Source organism: Bos taurus, chromosome 15, assembly GCF_002263795.3.
Source record: "Bos taurus isolate L1 Dominette 01449 registration number 42190680 breed Hereford chromosome 15, ARS-UCD2.0, whole genome shotgun sequence".
Classification (NCBI taxonomy): domain Eukaryota; kingdom Metazoa; phylum Chordata; class Mammalia; order Artiodactyla; family Bovidae; genus Bos; species Bos taurus.
In genome coordinates, this window is record NC_037342.1 from 63658037 (window position 1) to 63682704 (window position 24668).

Here is a 24668-nt window from a genome sequence, read left to right on the forward strand (position 1 = left end):
GCAATATTAGTGTTTGTCAAGATTTGTTTTCACAAATAGGATGAGCGTTTTATCTACCACGTAGTGAGGATGGACTTGTGCATTCAGTTACACGGTATGGGGTAGATTACAGCTAATTGCTCTGCTGGGTACCTGAAATCCCTCCTAAATGGTATCTTATCTCTGTGAGCAACAGTCAACAGAGAAATGACAAAGGAAATTTTTTGAACAGTGGCGAGACTGGGTTTTACTGCCACCAGGGGGAGAGAGCTCATAAAAAAGGCCAATCCTGGCACCAGTTTCTAAATCGTAGGAGCCCGTGTCTAACCTACTCAACTGGGGTGCCCAGGGTCGCAGTTTCTCGGCAAGTGTTTTTTGATATAACCATATGTATGTATTCTTCTAAGCATTTTGAAGGAACCACGTGTCGGAGCCTTTTCCAATAAGCTAACTCCCATATAAAAACTATTCTGATTTAATAATCTGTTCACACGGGCACCCTCCTTCTGAAAAGATATTTATGTGTGCCAAAGGTTTAAAATGATTGCTAAATCCCCAAATTTCGGGAGTAAAATGGGGGCGCAAGAATTTGGCAACTAAATTATTGGTCTCAGACCACTCACCCGAGGTACCCCAGCACTGGGTCCCTGGATTTCCTGTTCTCAACTTCCCCTTAACAGCCCCCCATTCCCTTCTTTCCTAGCTCTGTCCCTAACCCACTTGACCCAGAGTTATTTTGGAGGCGGCACCGATTTCTTTGGCAGCCAGCCCCAAGGCAAGCCAGCTGCCCTCCTGGACTGTGAACTCTAGACATTGCTCTCCCAGGCCAGATAAAGATTTGTTCTTTACAGGAAGGGATGCGTGAAAAATTCGAAGCATTTATCATCATGACAGAATTTCAAGCACTTATGTTCCAGACCCAGCAACTAAAATACATGAATTAGCTCGTGTAATCTTCATAAAAATATTCCGTGAAGCGGGTACTGACATTGCCCCCGCATCACAGGTGAGGGCACTGAAGCCCAAGACAGTTAAGCAACAGAGCTAATCCACGGTGGATGCGCCTTTCACCGAAGCTGGCTTGAGCCTGGGCGCGTACGCCAGTCTGCGCGTGGGCTGTGCAGACGGCGGCGAGATGCTGGTTGCATGCGGCCGGCGCGGACTCGCAGGGCTCAGCACACCAAAACGCTTCCCATCTGGCTACCTCCAGGGCGGGGGCGGGGCCCCACCTTTCCCTCGCTGGCCGGGCCGCAGGTTACCGTGGGCCGCGGCCGGCACGTGACCGGCGGCGAGCGGAGCGCGGCGGGGGCGGGGCCTGGCGGGAACCCCGCCCCACCCCGGGCCAGTTAACTGGCTGCTCCAACGCGGGCGCCCACTTCGCGGTGCGGTCGTCTGAGGCGGTCCTGTCCCGGCGGCCTGCGGCCATGGCGACGGTGCGGGAGAAGGCGGCGGCGCTGAACCTGTCGGCTTTCCAGAGTCCGGTGCAGAGGCCTCCCGGTAGGTGCCGAGGACCCGGTCCGAAAACGGTGGGGGCCACAGGGCGGGTGGGGGACGCAGGCTGCGATTCTCGCCCGGGCGGCGACCCTGCCGCGTTACAGCCAGGTCTGCAGCGGCCTCCGCGAGCCCCCGCACTGCGGTGGCTCCTTGGACCCGCGCCCCCGCGGGTGGGCTGCCGCGCCGGAGGCTGCTGTCCTCGCAGCCAGCTTTCTCCTAAGTTCCCCAGACTTGAACTTCGCCGCGCGCGAGTCTGTGCGCCAGCTGCCTGCCGGGCATTCTCAGTAGGTCTCCAAACGGGCTCCACATCGTTACTGGTGACTGTCTGAGCCACACACCGTGCTTCCACGGTGTAGCCAGGGGCCGAAAGCCTCTCTTGCCGGCTTTGTTCCCCAGACTCTTCCTGGGAGGGCTGAGAAGTTTCTGTTAATGTAAGTTTAACTTCTGCCGCCAGGAACTTGGCATAAAAAGCATTTATTAGTTACGCTTTCCGGATAAGGAGTATTAAAATGAACAGAAGTTTTTGATTTTCAGTGGTTGCTTGAGATTAGGGGAGACAAGTGATTTTTGCCAGCTTAATCATGTCTTAGAGGGCAGGTTACTTAGAATGTTAGTATGCTACATCTTGGTTTCTTTAAATATCCAAACAATTGAACGGAATCGGATGATCAGTTAAAATTGCTGATATGTTAAAATTCCGATTCTAGTATACCCTACATCTTAGTAGATAGAGTTAAGGAGTCCAGATAACACTTGGCTTTCTTGTTTTCCTTTTAGAAAAGTTACACTCCGCCCCCGCCCCTCTCTGTAGCTGCTATGCAGGATGCTTATAGGATAAGCGTAAGTTCCCTTGTTATTAAGTCTTTCATTTGAACTTATGAGTCCTCCCTCAAGGTGACAGTGGTCAGTGGATCGACGTGGGTAAAACTGGGTACATCTCAGTGGCCCCACTTTTGTGTTTTACTTAGAATTAGAAATGCTTCTTTTAATTTTCAAAATGCTAATGGTAAATTGTGATAGACAACCACTTCTCATTTGTAGTTTGCTAAGAACTATCTTAATATCGATCTTACTCTCCAATTGAAAGGATTCAAATAAGCATCTGATGGGTACATTCAGAATTTCTCCAGTGTTTACAGTGTGAAGAGAAGGGGAATACTTCATCATTTAGGAGTATAACATCAGCAATACTGGAAACAGTCTTGAGAAATCTTTAGGCTTACTTTCTGAGTGAAATTCCCAAATTTTACGTGATTAAAAGCCTTGTCTTCTCTAACAGCCCAAATACCAATTCTGAGCTTTGGTTGTTAGTGAACAGGTTTTTACGATAAGGGAATATGTATTCAAAATTAAATAGATGACTCTCAGAGGAAAGAGTTGAAATGTTGGTTATCGAATTTGAACCCAAGGAGAGAACCACTATCTTCTGCACACAAGGTGCAGTGGGCAGAGAAGGGCCCACTGGCTTTTCTCATTTGTTTCGCTTGCTGCAGTTGGAACCCTACCTGTTATCCTGTGTTAATCCCCCTTCCACTCTTCAGTAGCCTTGTCACAGTCCTGGTGAGCACGGTAATGGGAGCCTCTGGTTCTTGGTTCCTTGCCATTCTCTTTCTGTGTGCTCTGGCAAGCAGCTTTGGATCTGTTTCTCTACCTATTAATAATGCTTCCATAGTTTAAAGGGGCTGTAACAACCAGGGACCTGATTTATGTAGAAGAAATAAAGTCTGTATGCTAACTTCTAGTAAGTCCTTTGAAGATATTTGTCTTTTAATATAGACGAGCAAAAAAGTGGTATGTACCCTGTTATCCCTTTCTAACTGTAACCTAATTCTTTGAATTCACCTGATATCACTTTTCCAGGGAGCTCAAGTACTTCCCATATGCTGTCTCATTAATCTGTATGAATTAAAGCAAGGGCCAGTGCCTACTTTCGTTGCTAGTCTTCTAAACATATTTTAAAATTGTTCTTTATTTATTTTACATAGTTTGCCTGCAGCCTTCTTTTCAGAGGCAGTCAGTCTTGTGTGACATCTCTAATGCTGTGTCAGAGGAAGACAAAGTTTGGGCCAGCCAAAACCAATACACAGTAAAAAGTGCTGCAATATTGATATTGGTGTATAGGAAGTTTTCCCTACTCAGTCGCAGCTGCCTAGTTTAACACCCAAAGCCCAGCTCTCTACATTTATCTATTTTCATGAGATTTTGGTTAATGTCCAATAAATGTAGTTCTTTTCCTTTGTCTTAATTCTGTGAGTAATGTTTTAAAAGCTCTTTTGAAAAAAAGTAATTCTTAAATACAATTGTCCCAATCCTAAGTGATTTTGGATTTTATATACTTATCTTCTGATGAAGAGTTAAATCTTCTGGTATGAGTCACATTTGTCTTCTCATCTGCTGGTGGTCTTTGATTGACTGCTGTTCAGAGCTTGACATCATCATCCAGGTGGTAGGAATGGGTAAAGGGTAAATGAAGGTGGGTTAGTTCATTCCCTTAGTTCAGAGAAAGGAAGAGGAAGAAAGAGACCCTCCTTTTTTTTCACTTTTTAAATAAATTTACAAATTTTTAGAATAGATCTAGATTTACAAAAAGTCATGAAGTTGGTGCATAGAGTTCCCATATACCCTTCACTCAGATTCCCTTATTATTGGCATGTTACATTAGGGCTTCCCTGGTAGCGCAGTGGTAAAGAATCCACCTGCCAATGCAGGAAGATGAAAGTTCAGCCCCTGGGTCAGGAAGAGCACCTGGAGGAGGAAATGGCAACCTACTCCAGGTATTCTTGCCTGGAGAATCCCATGGACAGAGGAGCCTGACGGGCTATACAGTCCATGGGTTGCGGAGAGTGGGACAGGACTGAGCGTGCACACTGACTATTAACATGCTGTTTTATTAGTATAGTACATTTGTCACAGTTAGTGGACTGGTGTTGATATCCATACTTTTACTCAGCTTTTCTTAGTTTTTGCTGAATATCCTTTTTCAGTTCCAGGGTCCTACCTAGGATGTTATTATATATTACTGTGAATCCATGTCTCCTTTGGCATTTCTAGATTGAGACAGTTTCCTCTTTGATTTTTATACATCTGTTAATTGCTGGATATGTGCTAGCCACTTGACATATGTCTCAGATGACCCACACAATAACTGCTGCTGCTGCTAAGTCACTTCAGTCGTGTCCGACTCTGTGTGACCCCATAGACGGCAGCCCACCAGGCTCCCCTGTCCCTGGGATTCTCCAGGCAAGAACACTAGAGTGGGTTGCCATTTCCTTAAGTAGAATTAGCTATGTTTTGCCCCAGAAAAGTTAGGCAGCTTGCCCGCGATTGCGTTATTAGTAATGATGGAGCCAAGAATAGAACCCAGTTCTCTGGGTCTCTAAAACCCAAGCTGTTGTCTTTCTCTATTCACAGAACCCAGCATTAGGCCTGCTGCATTAATGCAACTTTTCATGTCTAAACAGTATTCACTTAACCGAGGGTTTCTGAGCTTCAGCGTTGTTGACATTTTCCTTGTTGTGGAGGCTGGCCTGTCACTGTGATGTTAAGCAGTGTCCCTGGCCCCTCTACCCACTAAACATCAGTAGCACCTCCCTCTCCTTGGCATATAGCAGCCAAAAATGGCTCCAGACATTGCCAAATGTCCGGGACAGGGGATAAAAATCACCCACTAGGAACCACTGTGTTAACCCTTCTTTAAAATATTTTAATAGTTGGCAATAATCTGCAACTAACAAGTACTGGATAATTTGAACCTTTGTGAACTATAAGGAAATTTGAAAGGAATGGACTTCCCTAGTGGCTCAGGAGATGTGGGTTCCGTCCCTGGGTCAGGAAGATTCCCTGGAGAAGGAAATGGCAACCCACTCCAGTATTCCTGCCTGAGAAATCCAACGGACAGAGGAGGGGGTCTCAAAAGCGTTGGACGTGACTCGGTGACTAAACAACAACAAGGCGCTGGCGCACTGTGTAAGTTTTGTGCAAAATATGCTGAACATAAGCTGTCTGAATTCTTGTGTGTGTGTTGGGGGAGAGGGGGCAGTTTAATGCTCAAAAATGAAAATAAAATCGTTACATACTAATTTTGAAGTAACATGTTTTAGTAACATTGTGTATATATTTACCTTACATTGGGATCCAGTATTGGGATCCAGTTTTATAATGTCTGTTGATCTTCTAAGGAGATCTATTAATCTATTTGAAATGATTATAGAATTGTTTTCACCCTTATATTGGTTCTCACAGCAGGGCCGTAGTTAAAACTAACTACATAGATCATGGCTGATACTCATTACCTGCTTGTAACATATGTGTAAATATAATTCCTTGACCTGTCTGCCTTATAACTTGATTTTTAGGGAATTATTACTATAATAACTTGATTATTTAGCATGCATTTTTTATAAGTAAAGATGATTATTCGTGATATTACAAATACATATCAATTCAGTATTAGAAGTGTAACTTTTTGTGGCTGATAAACTTTTTTGGGTAGATTTCAAATACATGAAAAGGATCGGTCTTTGCCTTTGAAAAATAGTTCTTGTTTTCAAGCAGATAACGATGAACCTGCTTGAAAACTGAATGTTAACTAGCCTAGACTTATGTAGTGCTCACAAGCATGTGTAGTATGTTCTAGACCTAGTTTCAAACAATTTCAGAGCCTCTTGATAGCTTCTCAGAGCTTTTTATCTGACGGGTCAAATTTGTTCCCGTGCTTCGCTTCTTATATTTTGTTTGATGTTAAGTGTCCATATCTAAATGGAAAGTGATGTGTTTTAGTCTCTAAAATCCTATAAATCAGTTTAGACTTGAAACATGCCATGAACATAGTGTTTAACTCTTGTATCAGTAAATGAAGGAGCCATGTTATAAAAGTTACATCTCTTACTCAGAGTTGTTGCAGCTGGTCTCTATAGACTTTGATCATTAGGTTATGATGTCTTTACAACATGCTTAACCAAATGGTAAACAAAGAAGCATCATTGTAGATGGTATGAATTTTAAAAAAGTGTCCAGTTCATATGCAAGTGAAGTTTAAGGAAAAGCTGAAACTTAAATTCTGATTGCTAGACTTACATAAAGCATTCATTTTATACTTCCGGTCTCTTGAATCCTGTTTAGAGGTCTCAGTAATTCTTCTTACTGGGCCATGGTCAGTGATCCCAATGTTCATTTCAGCTCTTAGATGATGATAAATATGAAGTTTCAAACCAGTATGTGGGGGATTTGTGTTCAACTGGTGAAGTCAGCATTTAAAAAAACAGGTTATCCTAGTGTGGGTTTTGGCACATTTACTCATCAAGTCCAGGGTATATTATGTTTTAAAGTATCTGTATGAACATGAGCTAGTTTGGGTCTGTGGGTGGTGATGCTTGAGGGGAAATATCCCAGGATGCAATGGTTGCAAATTAATGGTCAGTGAGAACAGAAAGGACCTGAAAGGATTGAATTGTATTATGCCTGGAGGACTCTGGAAACATTGGATGGCTCACAGGTGCCTACTACCCTGCTCTAACCTGTTCTTTAATCTTTTATACTGTGTTATCCAACCTGCAAGACTTCCTGATTTCCCATATTTAAACAGCAAGTTAATATGGGGAAATATATTCTGTATATCCTGTTTTCCCTGTAAAGATTAGCTATTTTCACGTCATTGAGGCTCTCACCCCCATCAGTTGTCTTATTGATCTCAAATTAATACGTGAGTCAGCTTTATCCCTGAGGATTTGTATGCTTCCTTATAGCTCAACTGTTGTTATATATGTTTCATCTTTAGTATTATTACTAGCCCAGAAGTCTGTTTAGTTGGTACTTAATAGGCAGTCTGAGCTCTGCAAGTTTAAACCTTGCTTATTTTCCTTTCCTGTGTACTGTGGATAGTATATCATAGAATTTATGATACCAATCTTTTTTTTAGGATTAATGACTACTGTTTCTAAATAGCTTGGTTAAGGACTTACAAATCTTAAAGTTGTTTGTTGTTTATTTCATCTCATAGGCTCACTTAAAACTCTTTCAGTTAATCCAAGTCTTCAGTGAAAGGTTAATGCTAAAACTATCTGGTGACTTAATATATTTATATTTACATATTAGGAAATCCTAATGTATATTTAGTAGCATAAAATTGAAGGTAAGTTTAATTCACTGAGCCTCAATTTCTTAAAAATAGGACTATTTTTAACTATTTCAGAGAAGTTTATTAGGATTAAATGAGAGAAGGCAGAGCTTGTTATATTGTAAGTCCTCAGATTTTCAGTTCAGTTCAGTTCAGTCGCTCAGTCGTATCTGACTCTTTGCGACCCCATGAGTCACAGCACGCCAGGCTTCCCTGTCCATCACCAACTCCCAGAGTTCACTCAAACTCATGTCCATTGGGTCAGTGATGCCATCCAGCCATCTCATCCTCTGTCATCCCCTTCTCCTTCTGCCCCCAATCCCTCCCATTATCAGAGTCTTTTCCAATGAGTCAACTCTTGGCATGAGGTAGCCAAAGTATTGGAGTTTCAGCTTTAGCATCAGTCCTTCCAATGAACACCCAGGACTGATCTCCTTTAGGATGGACTGGTTGGATCTCCTTGCAAGAGATCCAAGGGACTCTCAAGAGTCTTCTCCAACACCACAGTTCAAAAGCATCAATTCTTTGACGCTCAGCTTTCTTCACAGCCCAACTCTCACATCCATACATGACCACTGGAAAAACCATAGCCTTGACAAGACGGACCTTTGTTGGCAAAGTAATATCTCTGCTTTTCAATATACTATCTAGGCTGATCATAACTTTCCTTCCAAGGAGTAAGCGTCTTTTAATTTCATGGCTGCAATCACCATCTGCAGTGATTTTGGAGCCCCCAAAAATAAAGTCTGACATTGTTTCCACTGTTTCCCCATCTATTTCCCATGAAGTGATGGGGCCAAATGCCATGATCTTAGTTTTCTGAATGTTGAGCTTTAAGCCAACTTTTTCACTCTCCTCTTTCACTTTCATCAAGAGGCTTTTTAGTTCCTCTTCACTTTCTACCATAAGGGTGGTGTCATCTGCATATCTGAGGTTATTGATATTTCTCCCAGCAATCTTGATTCCAGCTTGTGCTTCTTCCAGCCCAGCGCTTCTCATGATGTACTCTGCATATAAGTTAAATAAGCAGGGTGACAATATACAGCCTTGACGTACTCCTTTTCCTATTTGGAACCAGTCTGTTGTTCCATGTCCAGTTCTGATCATTGCTTCCTGACCTGCATATAGGTTTCTCAAGAGGCAGATCAGGTGGTTCTGGTATTCCCATCTCTTTCAGAATTTTCCAGTTTATTGTGATTCATACAGTCAAAGGCTTTAGCATAGTCAATAAGGCAGAAATCGATGTTTTTCTGGAACTCTCTTGCTTTTTCCATGATCCAGCAGATGTTGGCAATTTGATCTCTGGTTCCCCTGCCTTTTCTAAAACCAGGTTGAACATCTGGAAGTTCACGGTTCATGTACTGCTGAAGCCTCGCTTGGAGAATTTTGAGAATTACTTTACTAGCATGTGAAATAAGTGCAATTGTGCAGTCGTTTGAGCATTCTTTGGCATTGCCTTTCTTTGGGATTGGAATGAAAACTGACCTTTTCCAGTCCTGTGGCCACTGCTGAGCTTTCCAAATTTGCTGGCATATTGAGTGCAGCACTTTCACAGCGTCATCTTTCAGGATTTGAAATAGCTCGACTGGAATTCCATCACCTCCACTAGCTTTGTTCATAGTGATGCTTTCTAAGGCCCACTTGACTTCACATTCCAGGATGTCTGGATCTAGCTGAGTAATCACACCATCATGATTATCTGGGTCGTGAAGCTCTTTTTTGTACAGTTCTTCTGTGTATTCTTGCCACCTCTTCTTAATATCTTGTGCTTCTGTTAGGTCCATACCATTTCTGTCCTTTATCGAGCCCATCTTTGCATGAAATGTTTCCTTGGTATCTCTAATTTTCTTGAAGAGATCTCTAGTCTTTCCCATTCTGTTGTTTTCCTCTTTTTCTTTGCATTGATAGCTGAGGAAGGCTTTCTTACTTCTCCTTGCTATTCTTTGGAACTCTACATTCAGATGTTAGCTAGTGTTAATATAATGAAGATTTGAAAAAAGACTAATGAGCAAATATTTTAAGTTCATTTAAATCTCAGCTATAGTCTCTGGTCTATTAGGAAGTTAAGAATTAGTGAAAAAGTGAAAGTGAAGTTGCTCAGTTGTGTCCGACTCTTTGTGACCCCATGGACTGTAGCCTTCCAGGCTCCTCTGTCCTTGGGATTTTCCAGGCAAGAATACTGGAGTGGGTTGCCATTTCCTTCTCCAGGAGATCTTCCCAACCCAGGAATTGAACTCAGGTTTCCCTCATTGTAGGCAGACGCTTTACCCTCAGAGCCGCCAGGGAAGTTAAGAATATTAAGTGATACTCCTCCTTTTATGTAGTCATAGTGACTGAAAACAGTACAGCCACTCCTAGTTCTGGATACCAGGGAAATGACCAGGACGTATTTTGAGATTCCATCCAGTGTGTGATTCTGGCTCTACTCAATAGAGACTAACTGTAGTGCATGCATGCATGTTAAGTCACTTCAGTCATTGCCAACTCTTTGCAACCCTGTAGGCTGTAGCCTGTCAGGCTCCTCTGTCCATGGGGATTCTCTAAGCAAGAATGCTGGAGTGGATTGCCATGCCCTCCTCCAGGGGATCTTCCCCACCCAGGGACTGAACTCACGTCTCTTATGTCTCCTACATTGGCAGGCAGGTTCTTCACTAGCACCACCTGGGAAGCCCAACTAACCGCAGTTCCAGTAGTAAATTTAGTTTCAACTTGATTTCTCTAGTCGAATCTCCCTAATTCAGCTTTTAAAACTACTCACATATTTGGAAAATTGCCATCAATTACTTCCTTCTTTGTTTAGTAATACATTATGAAGTATCTGGAATTTTTTAATGTCTTGATAATTTAAAAGATTCTTGCTGATAATTTTAAACTAGCATCATAATAATGGGTAGACAGTAAAATTGAATGTGAAAAACTGAAAGGTGCTCAGTTGTGTCCGACTCTTTGCAACCCCATGTTGCAGTCGGACACTGGGTAGCCTTTCCCTCTCCAGGGGATCTTCCCAACCCAGGGATCGAACCAGGGTCTCCTGCATTGCAGGCGGATTCTTGACCAGCTGAGCCACCAGGGAAGCCCATAGTAAAATTACCCATCTATTTTTGATATTGGAAATAATACAAACACATAATAAAGGGTTTTTTGTGTTTGTGTGTGTCTCTTAGTAATTTTTATGGTCAGTCAGTGCAGTTGCTCAGTCATGTCTGATTCTTTGCAGCCCCATGTACTGAAGCACACATGCCTCCCTGTCCATCACCAACTCCCGGAGTTTACTCAAACTCATGTTCATTGAGTTGGTGATGCCATCCAACCATCTCATCCTCTGTTGTCCCCTTCTCCTCCCTCCTTCAGTCTTTCCCAGCATCAGGGTCTTCTCAGATGAGTCAGCTTTTCGCATCAGGTGGCCAAAGTATTGGAGTTTCAGCTTCAACATCAGTCTTTCCAGTGAATATTCAGGACTGATTTCCTTTAGGATAGACTGGTTGGATCTTCTTGCAGTCCAAGGGACTCTCAAGAGTTTTATCCAACACCAGTGTTCAAAAGCATCAGTCCTTCGGCACTCAACTTTCCTTATAGTCCAACTCTCACATCCATACATGACTACTGGAAAAACCGTAGCCTTGACTAGATGGACCTTTGTTGGCAAAGTAACGTCTCTGCTTTTTAATATGCTGTCTAGGTTGATCATAACTTTCCTTCCAAGGAGTAAGTGTCTTTTAATTTCATGGCTGCAGTCACCATCTTCAGTGATTTTGGAACCCCCCCAAAAAAAAATCTGCCACTGTTTCCACTGTTTCTCCATCTATTTGCCATGAAGTAATGGAAATTAAAAGACGCTTACTCCTTGGAAGGAAAGTTATGACCAACCTAGATAGCATATTGAAAAGCAGAGACATTACTTTGCCAACAAAGGTCCGTCTATTCAAGGCTATGGTTTTTCTTGTGGTCATGTATAGATGTGAGAGTTGGACTGTGAAGAAGGCTGAGTGCTGAAGAATTGATGCTTTTGAACTGTGGTGTTGGAGAAGACTCTTGAGAGTCCCTTGGACTGCAAGGAGATCCAAACAGTCCATTCTGAAGGAGATCAGCCCTGGGATTTCTTTGGAAGGAATGATGGTAAAGCTGAAACTCCAGTACTTTGGCCACCTCATGTGAAGAGTTGACTCATTGGAAAAGACTCTGATGCTGGGAGGGATTGGGAGCAGGAGGAGAAGGGGACGACAGAGGATGAGATGGCTGGATCGCATCACTGACTCAATGGACGTGAGTCTGAGTGAACTCCTGGAGCTGGTGATGGACAGGGAGGCCTGGCGTGCTGCGATTCATGGGGTCGCAAAGAGTCGGACACGACTGAGCGACTGAACTGAACTGAGTGGAACCGGATGCCATAATCTTTGTTTTCTGAATGTTGAGCTTTAAGCCAACTTTTTCACTCTCTTCTTTCACTTTCATCAAGAGGCTCTTTGATGAAATAGTATGAAACATGAATAGTATGAAAAGGCAGAAAGATAGGACACTGAAAGATGAACTCTCCAGGTCAGTAGGTGCCCAGTATGCTACTGGAGATCAGTGAAGAAATAACTCCAGAAAGAATGAAGAGACGGAGCCAAAGGAAAAACAGCACCCAATTGTGTATGTGACTGCTGATGGAAGCAAGGTCTGATGCTGTAAAGGGCAATATTGCATAGGAACCTGGAATGTTAGGTCCATGAATCAAAGCAAATTGGAAGTGATCAAACAGGAGATGGCAAGAGTGAACGTTGACATTTTAGGAATTAGCGAACTAAAATGGACTAGAATGGGTGAATTTAACTCAGATGACAATTGTATCTATTACTGTGGGCAAGAATCCCATAGAAGAAATGGAGTAGCCATCCTAGTCAACAGAAGAGTCCAAAATGCAGTACTTGGATACAGTCTCAAAAACAACAGAATGATCTCTGTTCATTTCCAAGGCAAACCATTCAATATCATGGAATCCAAGTCTATGCCCCGACCAGTAATCCTGAAGAAGCTGAAGTTGAACGGTTCTATGAAGACCTACAAGACCTTCTAGAACTAACACCCAAAAAAGATGTCCTTTTCATTATAGGGGATTGGAATGCAAAAATAGGAAGTCAAGAAACACCTGGAATAACAGGCAACTTTGGCTGTTGGAGTACAGAATGAAGCAGGTCAAAAGCTAATAGAGTTTTGCCAAGAGAACCCACTGGTCATAGCAAACACCCTCTTCCAACAACACAAGAGAAGACTCTACACAGGTACATCACCAGATGGTCAACACCAAAATCAGATTGACTATATTCTTTGCAGCCAAAGATGGAGAAGCTCTATACAGTTGGCAAAAACAAGACCAGGAGCTGACTGTGGCTCAGATCATGAGCTCCTTATTGTCAAATTCAGACTTAAATTGAGGAAAGTAGGGAAAACCACTAGACCATTCAGGTATGACCTAAATCAAATCCCTTAGGATTATACAGTGGAAGTGAGAAATAGATTTAAGGGACTAGATCTGATAAGAGTGCTTGATGAACTATGGGTGGAGGTTCATGACATTGTACAGGAGACAGGAAGCAAGACCATCCCCATGCAAAAGAAATGCAAAAAAGCAAAATAGCTGTCTGGGGAGGCCTTACAAATAGCTGTGAAAAGAAGAGAAGCAAAAAGCAAAGGAGAAAAGGAAAGATATAGCCATTTGAATGCAGAGTTCCAAAGAATAGCAAGGAGAGATAAGAAAGCCTTCCTCAGCTATCAATGCAAAGAAATAGAGGAAAACAACAGAATGGGAAAGACTAGAGATCTCTTCAAGAAAATTAGAGATACCAAGGAAACATTTCATGCAAAGATGGGCTCAATAAAGGACAGAAATGGTATGGACCTAACAGAAGCAGAAGATATTAGAAGAGATGCCAAGAATACACAGAAGAACTGTACAAAAAAGACCTTCATGACCCAGATAATCACGATGGTGTGATTACTCACCTAGAGCCAGATATCCTGGAATGTGAAGTCAAGTGGGCTTTAGAAAGCATCACTACGAACAAAGCTAGTGGAGGTGCTGGAATTCCAGTCGAGCTATTTCAAATTCTAAAACATGATGCTGTGAAAGTGTTGCACTCAATATGCCAGCATATTTGGAAAACTCAGCAGTGGCCTCAGGACTGGAAAAGGTCAGTTTTCATTCCAGTCCCAAAGAAAGGCAATGCCAAAGAATGCTCAAACTACCTCACAATTGCACTCATCTCACACACTAGTAAAGTAATGCTCAAAATTCTCCAGGCCAGGCTTCAGCAGTACATGAACCATGAACTTCCAGATATTCAAGCTGGTTTTAGAAAAGGCATAGAAATTGCCAACATCTGCTGGATCATAGAAAAGGCAAGAGAGTTCCAGAAAAACATCGATTTCTGCTTTATTGACTATGCTAAAGCCTTTGACTTTGTGGATCACAATAAATTGTGGAAAATTCTTATAGAGATGGGAATACCAGACCACCTGACCTGCCTCTTGAGAAATCTGTATGCAGGTCAGGAAGCAACAGTTAGAACTGGACATGGAACAATAGACTGGTTCCAAATAGGAAAAGGAGTATTTATGGTAGATACAAAATTATCTACCATAATTGGTATGGTAGATAATTTTGGCTATGGCTCACTGCAGTCCTTATGTTTATTTCAACACAAAAGATGAATTTCAAATGACCCACTTAAAATTTATGACTCGTGCACTGAGTTGAGGTTTTTTCCCCAGGCATACCACAAAGTTTATGGGATTTTAGTTCCCCAGTCAGGGATTGAAACCTGGCCCCCCACAGTGGATGTGTGGAGTCCTAACCTCTAGAATGCCAAGGGAATTCCCAGGTGGAGTTTTAATATGCCTCAGAAACGTACCTTTGCTTTCATCTTACACATTCTATCTAACAAAGGAAGGTTGTTTCAAGTAGGAATTTCTTTAATGATAATTCCCCTTCTTCCTTTCTGTTGTGCTGTTGCATGTTGCTTTTCTTTTCTAGACTACTCTAAGGGAAATGAGTCTCCCTGGTAGCCCAGATGGTTGAGAGTCTGCCTGTGATGCAGGAGACCTGAGTTCGATCCCTGGGTTGGGAGAATTCCCTGCAGAGGAGGGCATGGCAGCCCGCTCCAGTATTCTTGCCTGGAGAATCCCATGGACAGAGAGCCTGGTGGGCTATGGTCCATGGCGTTGCAAAGAGTCAGACATGATTGAGGCAACTTAGGATGCTCACACAAGGGAAGTAATCAGTTTTCAATTTCAGTCCAGGTTCGATGCACGATACTGGATGCTTGGGGCTAGTGCACTGGGACGACCCAGAGGGATGGTATGGGGAGGGAGGAGGGAGGAGGGTTCAGGATGGGGAACACATGTATACCTGTGGTGGATTCATTTTGATATTGGGCAAAACTAATATAATTATGTAAAGTTTAAAAAAAAAAAAAAAAGGTATACTGTGTTTCCATAAAAGGAAAGAGCAAGCCAGATAGGCAGCAAGCTGATGATTAGCTAGATTAATTCCATTAGCTTGCTAAAACTTAAGGTCCATTTTCTTTTCATTATTTCTCCTTTTCTTCTTCGTAGCTATGTCAAATATCAATTTATTAAAGTGAGGAAACATATAAATATTTGAAAGCATGTTTTCTTTCTTTTCTATTTGGCTAAATCCTTACTTTATTTCTGTGCTTCTCCTATCTTTGCAATAGTCTCTAAGCTCCTGTTGAGCAGGAACCAAACTGTTAGTTTACAAAGCACTTAATTCATGAGCATGCATAATAAGAAGCTTTTAAAAATTAGTTTATTCCAACAAGCATTATGTGTGAATGTATATCTATAACTATACATCTGTCTGTCTAGTTATCTATCTGACTAGTAAATGCTTTGAAATCATATAGACCATGAACTAAATCCCAGCACCACCATTACAATATAATGTTCAGAAGTTATACTTAACCTCTGTATATCTGTTTTCCATTTCACAAATATGGCAATGTCTGCTTCATAGAGTTGCTAAGATTAGATCATCTGTGTAAGGCATTTAATAGAGTTCCTTAATTGGTAACTGCCACAAGGTCTTATTTGATCTGCACCGCTCACTCCCATTTTCACTCTTCTCTGATCTCACTTCTGTTCTTTTCCTTGGTCACCTGAGTAGGTTGTGGTGGCCTCTCTCCTGTTCTCAGCAGAGCACCTCCCTCCTCCTCAAGGCCTTTGCTCTTTCTGTTTTCTCGGCTTTCCCCTCAGATAACTGCACAGCTTGCCCCCTGATTTTACTCAGGCTTCTGCCAAGGGATCACCTTGTCAGAGAGGTCTTTCCTGACCTCCCATCTAAAATAGCATTCTCTCTCTTACCTGGCTTTACTTACCTTCTTGGCACTGATCTAACATATATGTGTTGTGGATATCTTCCCACAAAGTGTGTTTAAGTCCTTAAGAACAGGGACTTTATTTTGCCCATTCTTTTATCCTAACACATAGAACAGTGTTTAGCGTATAGTAGGCAGTAACTTTTTAATTAATTGCTACTAATAATTTCATATTTCAATAACAAGCTGCCCTCATAATTGTTCCTTATTAATAGCTTTGGAGATTGCTACTTTTTACTTAAGGCTTGCTTAGACCTTATTACAAATGAGCCAGGTGAGTCTGTGATTTTTCCCATTTCAGGTTTCAGTGTAGCCCAGAAGCCATTTGGAGCCACATATGTTTGGAGCAGCATTATAAACACTCTTCAAACACAGGTGGAGGTGAAAAAACGAAGGCACCATTTAAAAAGACACAATGACTGCTTTGTTGGTTCAGAAGCTGTGGATGTCATTTTTTCTCACCTAATGCAGAATAAATATTTTGGTGATGTAGATATTCCGCGGGCCAAAGTGGTAAGAGTTTGTCAGGCACTTATGGACTACAAAGTATTTGAAGCAGTTCCAACCAAAGTCTTCGGAAAAGACAAAAAACCCACATTTGAAGATAGTAGCTGCAGCCTTTATAGATTCACAACGACACCTAACCAAGACAGTCAGTTAGGGAAAGAAAACAAAGTATGTTCACCTTCCAGGTGAGTATATGTTAGATTTTCATTTAATATTGGCAGGAAGAGGCACCTTGTTAGCATAATCAGTCTCAGGATATTGGCAGAGGGGATGTTTACAGGATTTTGTCTACTTTTTAGTGAGATGCTGACTATCTTTTGAAATAGTAAATTAGGCTAAAATCTGGGTCTGTGGGTAAATTTGATAGAGTGAACTTTTATTTGATATCTCCTAGAATTCTTATTGGAAGTCATCAACAAATTTTGATTTTCCTGCTTCAAGTTACAATTATAGTATAAAGAATATTAGAGAGTTTATACACAAAGTGGTATGGAAGACAAACAGGTGGGTTGTCACTAGAATCCAGGAAGTAGCAGCTGTGAAATATGAAAGGAGCCAGAATGCAGAAAATTTATAGGACATGTTAGGGAGTTTGCATGTGATCACACAGATGTCAGGGAGGCCATAGAAAGACTCAAAGTATGATGAGATTGACCTTCAGAAAGGTCATCCTGGCAGCTATATGGACAGCCTAATGGGGAGAGCTAGGTAGGAATCTGTTGCAATACTGTGATCTACAGATGAGGAGGAAGTAGGCAGCAGTGGTGGAGGAGGAGGAACCATTTAAAGGGAGACAACATTGTAGAACCCAGTGACTGAAATGGATATAGGTCATAAGTGCATAGTTAACGTAGTTATTTGTCATGAAATAAAACTTTTCCCTTTTATTCCCCTCAGCTTAATGGTGAGGAGGTGACTGTGTAATTGAAGCTCTTAAAGTTCAGATCTGACCCAAAGTCAGACGTATAGTGTATTGACTTTGAAGTGTTTTTTAATTCTATATGTAAAACATGATAAAACGTACTTCTCTGTATATGAAGGAAGTGGGACAGGTAGGGCATGGTCAGTACTTTCCAAATGGAGATCCCTGTGCTTTATCTGAAACCTTTGGAACAGATGCTTATCGAAATTTGGAACTTTGGAGATTTTAGAAAGCTAATAATATACATATATCATTTACTAGATAACACTCCTAGACACAGGAGACATAGGTTTGATATCTGGGCCAGGAAGATCCCCTGGAGTAGGAAGTGGCAACCCACTACAGTTTTCTTGCCTGGAGAATTCCATAGACAGAAAACCCTGGCAGACTATAGTCCATGGGGTTGCTCAGACACAGCTGAGCATGCATGCAGATAACACTCCTAGAGGGATCTGGGACAGCATCTGGTAATCAAACACATTAATATTTCTGCAGTGAAAACGTTCATATTCACTGGGATAGATATAAAGGCTATGAAAATCTCAAAACAGGTTTTGTCACTGTATGAATTCTGAATAGACAACTTTGAATTTTTCAAAGCTTTTTGGGTTTCAGAATTGTGAGTAGGGGATTGTAGATCCATATTTGATGAGCACTGTCTACCAGAGAATGCCCTGGAAATAGAGATCACTAATAAAAATGATAAGCATAATTAAGTTTGACTATGTCTGATTGTGTTTTAAAATTGGAGACACAGTTTTAGTCATTGAATCACTTTAAGTGCTCAAAGGAGAATTTATTTAGAGTATATATTCAGGCTTGAGAAAGAAGGTGGCATGTCTTATATTTTATCCTCCTCTTAGAATTTGAATTTGTTATGCTTTTGCTGTGGAATACATAAACTGTCTAGACACTCTTAGCTCTCAAATGCAAAAATATTTCTGTGGGCTTACTAATAAAAATTTATGAAATAAATTTGTTGTAGATATGCAGATACATTATTTAAGTCCTCTGACATCAGATCGACAAGTTTAGAGGCTCTGTGGGAAAACCTGAGTTTAAAGCCTGCCGACTCTCCTCGTGTAAATATCTCTGCAACCTTGTCTCCACAAGGTAAGCTCAAGATGATACAGGAAGGAATAGAAGACTAACTTCAAATAAAGTTATTTAAATTTTTTCAGTCTTAACCTTTATTAGAATTTAGATATTCAGAGCACAGAGAAAGAGCACACTGTGTATTAAAGCTGTTTATATTAAGTTTTAACAGAGGTCTATTATCTTTAACAAATAGATCAGTGTTGCAATTCTGAACACTGACTTTTGTCCTATCAGCTGGCAGAGGTTCAAATCTGAAATGATTTGCATGCAGATTTTTAAAAAAATTTATTTAAAATCTGTTCTCTAGCTTTCTCTAAGATTTTATTAGAGTCAGTAAAAAATTGGAAAATTATATTAAAACATTAACAGGATTCTTATGTTCTTCTTTGTCTATGGCCGTGGAATGTGGTTTTAAGGACGGATTTCCACCTTCCCTCCCCCATCCCACTTGTGGAAACCCTGAGTGGAATAATCTGCAGCCAATAGTTTCAGACGAGTTTTCAGACTGAATGACTCATTCTTTCTTCCTCGGTCCTTATTAACATGTTATATGACTTGATCTCTTATCAAGCCATATTGCTTTTTACAGTACAAGAATGAAAAGAATTCCTGTTGTCCAAAGTCTGTTCTCCTACACTTTACAACAAATCTTGAATTGTTGTTCCTTTGTTATAAGAAACCACTTCATAAAACTGACTTTCTCTTTTGTTTTCTTTTTCCACAAATTTATTAGCTTAGACCTGCCTAGGCAGATACTGTGGTGAGCCTGTAGTAACTGCTGTTAACTTTCCCCTTGTCATTTTCCCTGTGCAGTTATTAATGAAGTGTGGCAAGAAGAAACAATAGGGCGACTGCTCCAGCTTATAGACCTTCCTCTCCTTGACTCCCTCCTCAAACGGCAAGAGATGATACCTAAAGTTAGTCAGCCTAAGAGGCAGCTTGACTTGGTCAACAACAGGAACTATCTGGATCGAGGGATTCTCAAGGCTTACAGTGATTCTCAGTATGTGGAAAAACCTGTAATAATTTGAGTGTATTTGTAGGAAGATAATTAGTTTTAAGATAATCTTTTGAATTCTTCTGTCCATACAATCAGATATGCTTTGTCAGTTGATATTATCATTGTTGGGAAAAATGAAGAACAAAATTACCTTGGTCAAAATTAATGAGATTTAAATGTCATTATTTATCATATTCATTTTTTTTCAACATATATCTTACTTGCATATCAAGTGAAGAAAATGATTATGCTCCACCTTCTTTGTTAAAATATAGGTCTGTCTAGTCTCTTAGAGCTGTCTGGTCTTACATTTCTAGTACTTCACCAGTTCTACATTCTAATGAACTATTAATATAGTTGAATGTCAAAAGGTAGCTTAAAACCTTACGTGAAAAAAATAATCCCAACATAAGAATTTAAATTACATTTATACAATTTAAATTAATAGGTGAAGGTATTTTATAATGACCTTAAATTTTAAGTACAGAATCAGAAATTGACCTTAAAAGATCATCTGTCTACATCTTAAGATGAAGCTGATGACCACAGGAGGTGACCTGACCTGGGTGGTGGCAGAATTAGTTGTCCTGAGTCCACAGCAGTGGAAGATATGATTTTTTTTTTAAACTATTTGTTGTTGTTCAGTTGATAAGTTGTGTCTGACTCTTTGCGACCCCGTGGACTGCAGCATGCCAGGCTCCCCTGTCCTTCACTGTCTCCTGGAGTTTGCTCAGATTCATGTCCATTGAGTCGGTGATGCCATCCAACCATCTCATCCTCTGCTGCCCCATTCTCCTTTAGCCTTCCATCTCTCCCAGCTTCAGGGTCTTTCCAGTGAGTCAGCTCTTCACATTAGGTGGCCAAAATATTGGAGCTTCAGCATCAGTCCTTGCAATGAATATTCAAGGTTGATTTCCTTTAGGATTGACTTGTTGGATCTCCTTGCAGTCCAAGGGACTCCTAAGAGTCTTCTCCAGCACCACAGTTCGAAAGCATCAGTTTGGTGCTCAGCCTTCTTTATGGTCGAGTTCTCACATCCATACATGACTACTGGAAAAACCATAGCTTTGACTATATGGACCTTTTATTGGCAAAGTGCTGTCTCTGCTTTTTAATACACTGTCTAGATTTGTCATAGCTTTTCTTCCAAGAAGCAAGCGTCTTTTAATTTCATGGCTGTAGTCACTGTCTACAGTGGTTTTGGAGCCCAAGAAAATAAAATCTGTCACTGTTTCAATTTTTCCCCCATCTGTTTTCCACAAAGTGATGGGACTGGATGCCATGATCTTAGTTTTTTAAACGTTGAGTTTCAAGCCAGCTTTTTCACTCTCCTCTTTCACCTTCATTAAGAGGCTCTTTAGTTCCTCTTCCCTTTCTACCATTAGAGTGCTAGCATCTGCCTATCTGAGGTTGCTGATATTTCTCCCAGCAGTCTTGATTCCAGCTTGTGATTCATCTAGGCCAGCATTTTTCATGATGTACTCTGCATGTAAGTTAAATAAGTAGGGTGACAATACACTGCCTTGTCATACTCCTTTCCCAATTTTGAACTAGTCAGTTGTTCCATGTCCAGTTCTGTTGCTTCTTGATGCACATGCAGTTTTCCCAGGAGACCGGTAAAGTGGTCTGGTACACCCATCTCTTTAAGAATTTCCCACAGTTTCTTGTGATCCACACAGTAAAAGGCTTTAGCGTAGTCAATGAAGCAGATGTTTTTCTGCAGTTCTCTAGCTTTCTCCAGGATCCATTGAATGCTGGCAATTTGATCTTTGGTTCCTCTGCCTTTTCTAAACCCAGCTTGTATATCCAAAAGTTCTTGGTTCATGTACTGCTGATGCCCGTATTAACAAATTGAATGTTAAAAGTTAGTCATTCTATTTCTTAAAATGTAGCAATTTTCTTAAGTTACCCAACTGGGATTTTATTAGAAATGGCTAATTAATATTTAATTATTTTGAAACCCTAACTTGTCTTCCTCTATTCTCTTCTAGCCAGAGTCAGAGATGATAGATCATACCCAGAGCTTTGAAGTAAACCACAGTATATGAGAAAAATGCTGGTTTAGGAATCAGATCTGGGATCTAGTCCTTCCTGGGACCCTGAGCCAGTAATTTAAGAGTTTCTGGACCTCAATAGTAAATTTAAGGAGTGGAATTTGAATTCTGATGTCCTTTTCAGGCCTGTATTATAGTGGATAGCTTCTGTTTTTGCTTTAAAAAAGAGTGAAGACATATTAAAATCAACTTTTTATCTGTGATACATGACCTAGCTATAGAATTATACATATCCATTATACAAGCTGTAAAGAATTATACATATCTTTGGCTTCCCAGGTGGCTCAGTGGTAAAGAATCCACCTGCCAAGCAGGAGACATGGGTTTGATCCCCAGGTCAGGAAGATCTCCTGGAGCAGGAAATGGCAACCCATTCCAGTATTCTTGCCTGGAAAATCCCATCCAACCCTGGCGGGCTACAGTCCATGGGGTCACAAACAATCAAACATGACTTAGGGACTAAACAGCAAATAGCAGCCCCAAAGGTGTATAGAGATTCATCTTAGTGGGAAACTTGAAACAGCTAGTAAATCAGGTATGGGTTTATTGGTTATCCTTTGCTTTTTAAAATAATTCTTTTCTCTCATAGGGAAGATGAGTGGCTCTCTTCAGCAATTGATTGCTTGGAATACCTTCCAGACCAGATGGTGGTAGACATAAGCAGAAACTTTCCTGAGCAACCAGATAGAATAGACTTAGTGAAAGAACTTCTGTTTGATGCCATTAGCAAATATTACAGTAGTAGGGAACCTCTGTTAAATCACTTATCTGATGTTCATAATGGAATTGCAGAACTCCTAGGTAAGTAAGATGTTACTGAATACTAAAATTTCTCTTTGGAGGGAACAGGACAAAGTTTCTTGTCCCAAAATTAACCAAAATGATATTACTTCAGGCTGGGAATGGATCTAGACTAATCCATGGAAAGTATGTTTTTCCCAAAACTTCCATGGTTCATTTGGAAAGCAGCTTTACTGAGCTCTGAAGTCATGCAGGGACTTCTGGTCGCTACAGGTGAATGCTGCTCTCATTCACTGGAAACTTAATAAGCATAGAGCAGCAGTTCTCTTTTTCAGAAAGTGTTACCAGCACTGTCACCATTCTCCAGTCATCCTCTTCACAGTGGCAGACACTCTGCTTTGTCCCTGTGCCAGTGAGGCAGACTGTTCCACGTGGTTTGTTGAAAACAAGTTGCAGATTTCAAAGAATCCTGTTTTTCTCAGAGTTGGCTATATCAGTACTGTATACATAGTGTACCCTTGAAATGTCATGAATTATTGGAAAACATGGGCTGAGAATTTATTTACAAAGTCACATTAGATTTAATATCCTAAGATTTGTGAATGACAAGGACTTAGGACTTGCCAGTTTGAGTATAGGCTTTCTTGATGGTATTGGTCATTCATTTTAATTCCTAGTCTCTTTGTTTTGCTGTTGAACATAATTTTGGATAAGTTTACTGATTAGCTTAAGTTTTAGCTTGACTTTTGTTCCCTTTGATATAGTTGTGTCTGGTCAAAATTAAAGCATTTTTTTCCTTTTGGCAAAAGTGAATGGGAAGACTGAAATAGCATTAGAAGCTACTCAGCTCTTTCTAAAGCTTTTGGATTCCCAAAATAGAGAAGAATTTAGAAGACTGCTGTATTTCATGGCTGTTGCAGCACATCCTTCTGAATTTAAATTACAGCAAGAAGTAAGTCTTTTGTCTAAATGTTAATTGTATTCAGTATCTGTGATACTTACAGGACATATTATTCCATTATCAGCATCAAGTATGTGGAAATGGACAGTAGCTATTAATATTTAACATTGCTTTTTATATTACATTTATTCTTAAAAATAAATTCTATTGGGTATATATTCTTTTACAGAGTGACAACCGAATGGTTGTGAAAAGGATGTTCTCAAAAGCTATTGTTCACAATAAAAATTTATCCAAAGGCAAAACTGACCTTCTGGTGCTCTTTTTAATGGATCATCAAAGAGATGTTTTTAAGGTAAAACTCTGAACGTAAAGTTGAACTTATGTAATAGATCACTAACTTAAAATGCATAATGTTCCATGTGCCTTCTTTTTTTTTTTTGTAAGATTCCTGGAACTCTACATAAAATTGTCAGTATTAAGCTCATGGACATTCAGAAAGGAAGAGATCCAAACAGAGACGCAGGTAATCTGAGAAATACTCCTTCCATGTCTCACGAGGATAAGTAGTTGCATTTTAGCTTCAGCTAGACTCTAACTCATCTTCTCAGAGCTATTCAGACTTAGCAGAGAGCCTTTTTATGTCAGAAAAGCAACCTGACAGGGTTAGAAAGTCAGCAGTGCTTAGCACCTTTACATGCATTTTATAAAGTGGGGGAAGAAAAAAAAATATATATATATACAAGTGGTTTTTTTCTTGTTAAATCTGAGGACTAGATCCATTAACTGAACTTTTTACTTTTAAACTTTAAGGATATATTTATTGCCAGAGAATTGATCGAAGTGATTATTCTGACCATACAAGGAAGACAACCAAGGATGAGCTGTTGAATTTACTAAAAAATATTGATGAGGATTCAAAACTTTCCACCAAAGAGAAGAAAAAATTGTTAGGTCAGTTCTATAAGTGTCACCCAGACGTGTTTATTGAGTATTTTGGGGACTGAGTTTCCAGTATCTGTATATAACTTGTGCATTTTAAGAATAAATTATGTATCCTAAAGATTCAATCATATTGTAATATTAGATGTTCCTCTAAGTATGAAACTGTACTTAATAAAACATTTTTTGTATAACCTTTTGTGAAACTGAGTATTAGGTGGTGTATTGCTGTTAAGTATTGACCTCTCTCAGGTGAGTTGATTTATAATTATTGTGCACAATACTTTATAGAACATCCTGGGAATTTAAATGATGGGACATTGCAGCGTTTATAAAATAAAGTATTAAACAGTTAGGATGTCTGTAATTACAAGTTAATAGGAGTGTGGTTTGTACCTTGAAAGGTATATTTCTTGAAGATACAAGATAGAAATTTAGGCTATGCTAAAATGAATTTGTCAGTTACCATAAACTGTAGACAAGTCAGAAATTGAACTGTCCTAATGCTTTTGACAACTTCAGCATCTTTTAAAGCTTATT

The 24668-nt window shown here is 40.4% G+C and overlaps 1 protein-coding gene across 3 annotated transcripts; it reads left to right on the forward strand.

The window, feature by feature from the left end:
• The first annotated feature begins 1353 nt into the window (after window positions 1–1353).
• DEPDC7 (DEP domain containing 7) lies at window positions 1354–24322 on the forward strand. 3 transcript variants are annotated; one of them, XM_015474806.3, is made up of 10 exons: window positions 1354–1476; window positions 2251–2313; window positions 16265–16655; window positions 18378–18505; window positions 19304–19493; window positions 22134–22345; window positions 23095–23237; window positions 23416–23541; window positions 23634–23712; window positions 24000–24322. In XM_015474806.3, the coding sequence occupies exons 3-10, from the start codon at window positions 16429–16431 to the stop codon at window positions 24191–24193; spliced, it is 1299 nt and encodes a 432-aa protein (XP_015330292.2). In that variant the 5' UTR covers window positions 1354–1476; window positions 2251–2313; window positions 16265–16428; the 3' UTR covers window positions 24194–24322.
• Window positions 24323–24668: the final 346 nt, after the last annotated feature.

Coding starts and splice junctions, on each gene's coding strand:
- DEPDC7 (XM_015474806.3), top strand. CDS start 16,429: ATGCAGAATAAATATTTTGGTGATGTAGATATTCCGCGGGCCAAAGTG. Junction 22,346..23,094: donor TGGAATTGCAGAACTCCTAG/GTAAGTAAGATG, acceptor TTTTGGCAAAAG/TGAATGGGAAGACTGAAATA. Junction 23,542..23,633: donor ATCAAAGAGATGTTTTTAAG/GTAAAACTCTGA, acceptor TTTTTTTGTAAG/ATTCCTGGAACTCTACATAA.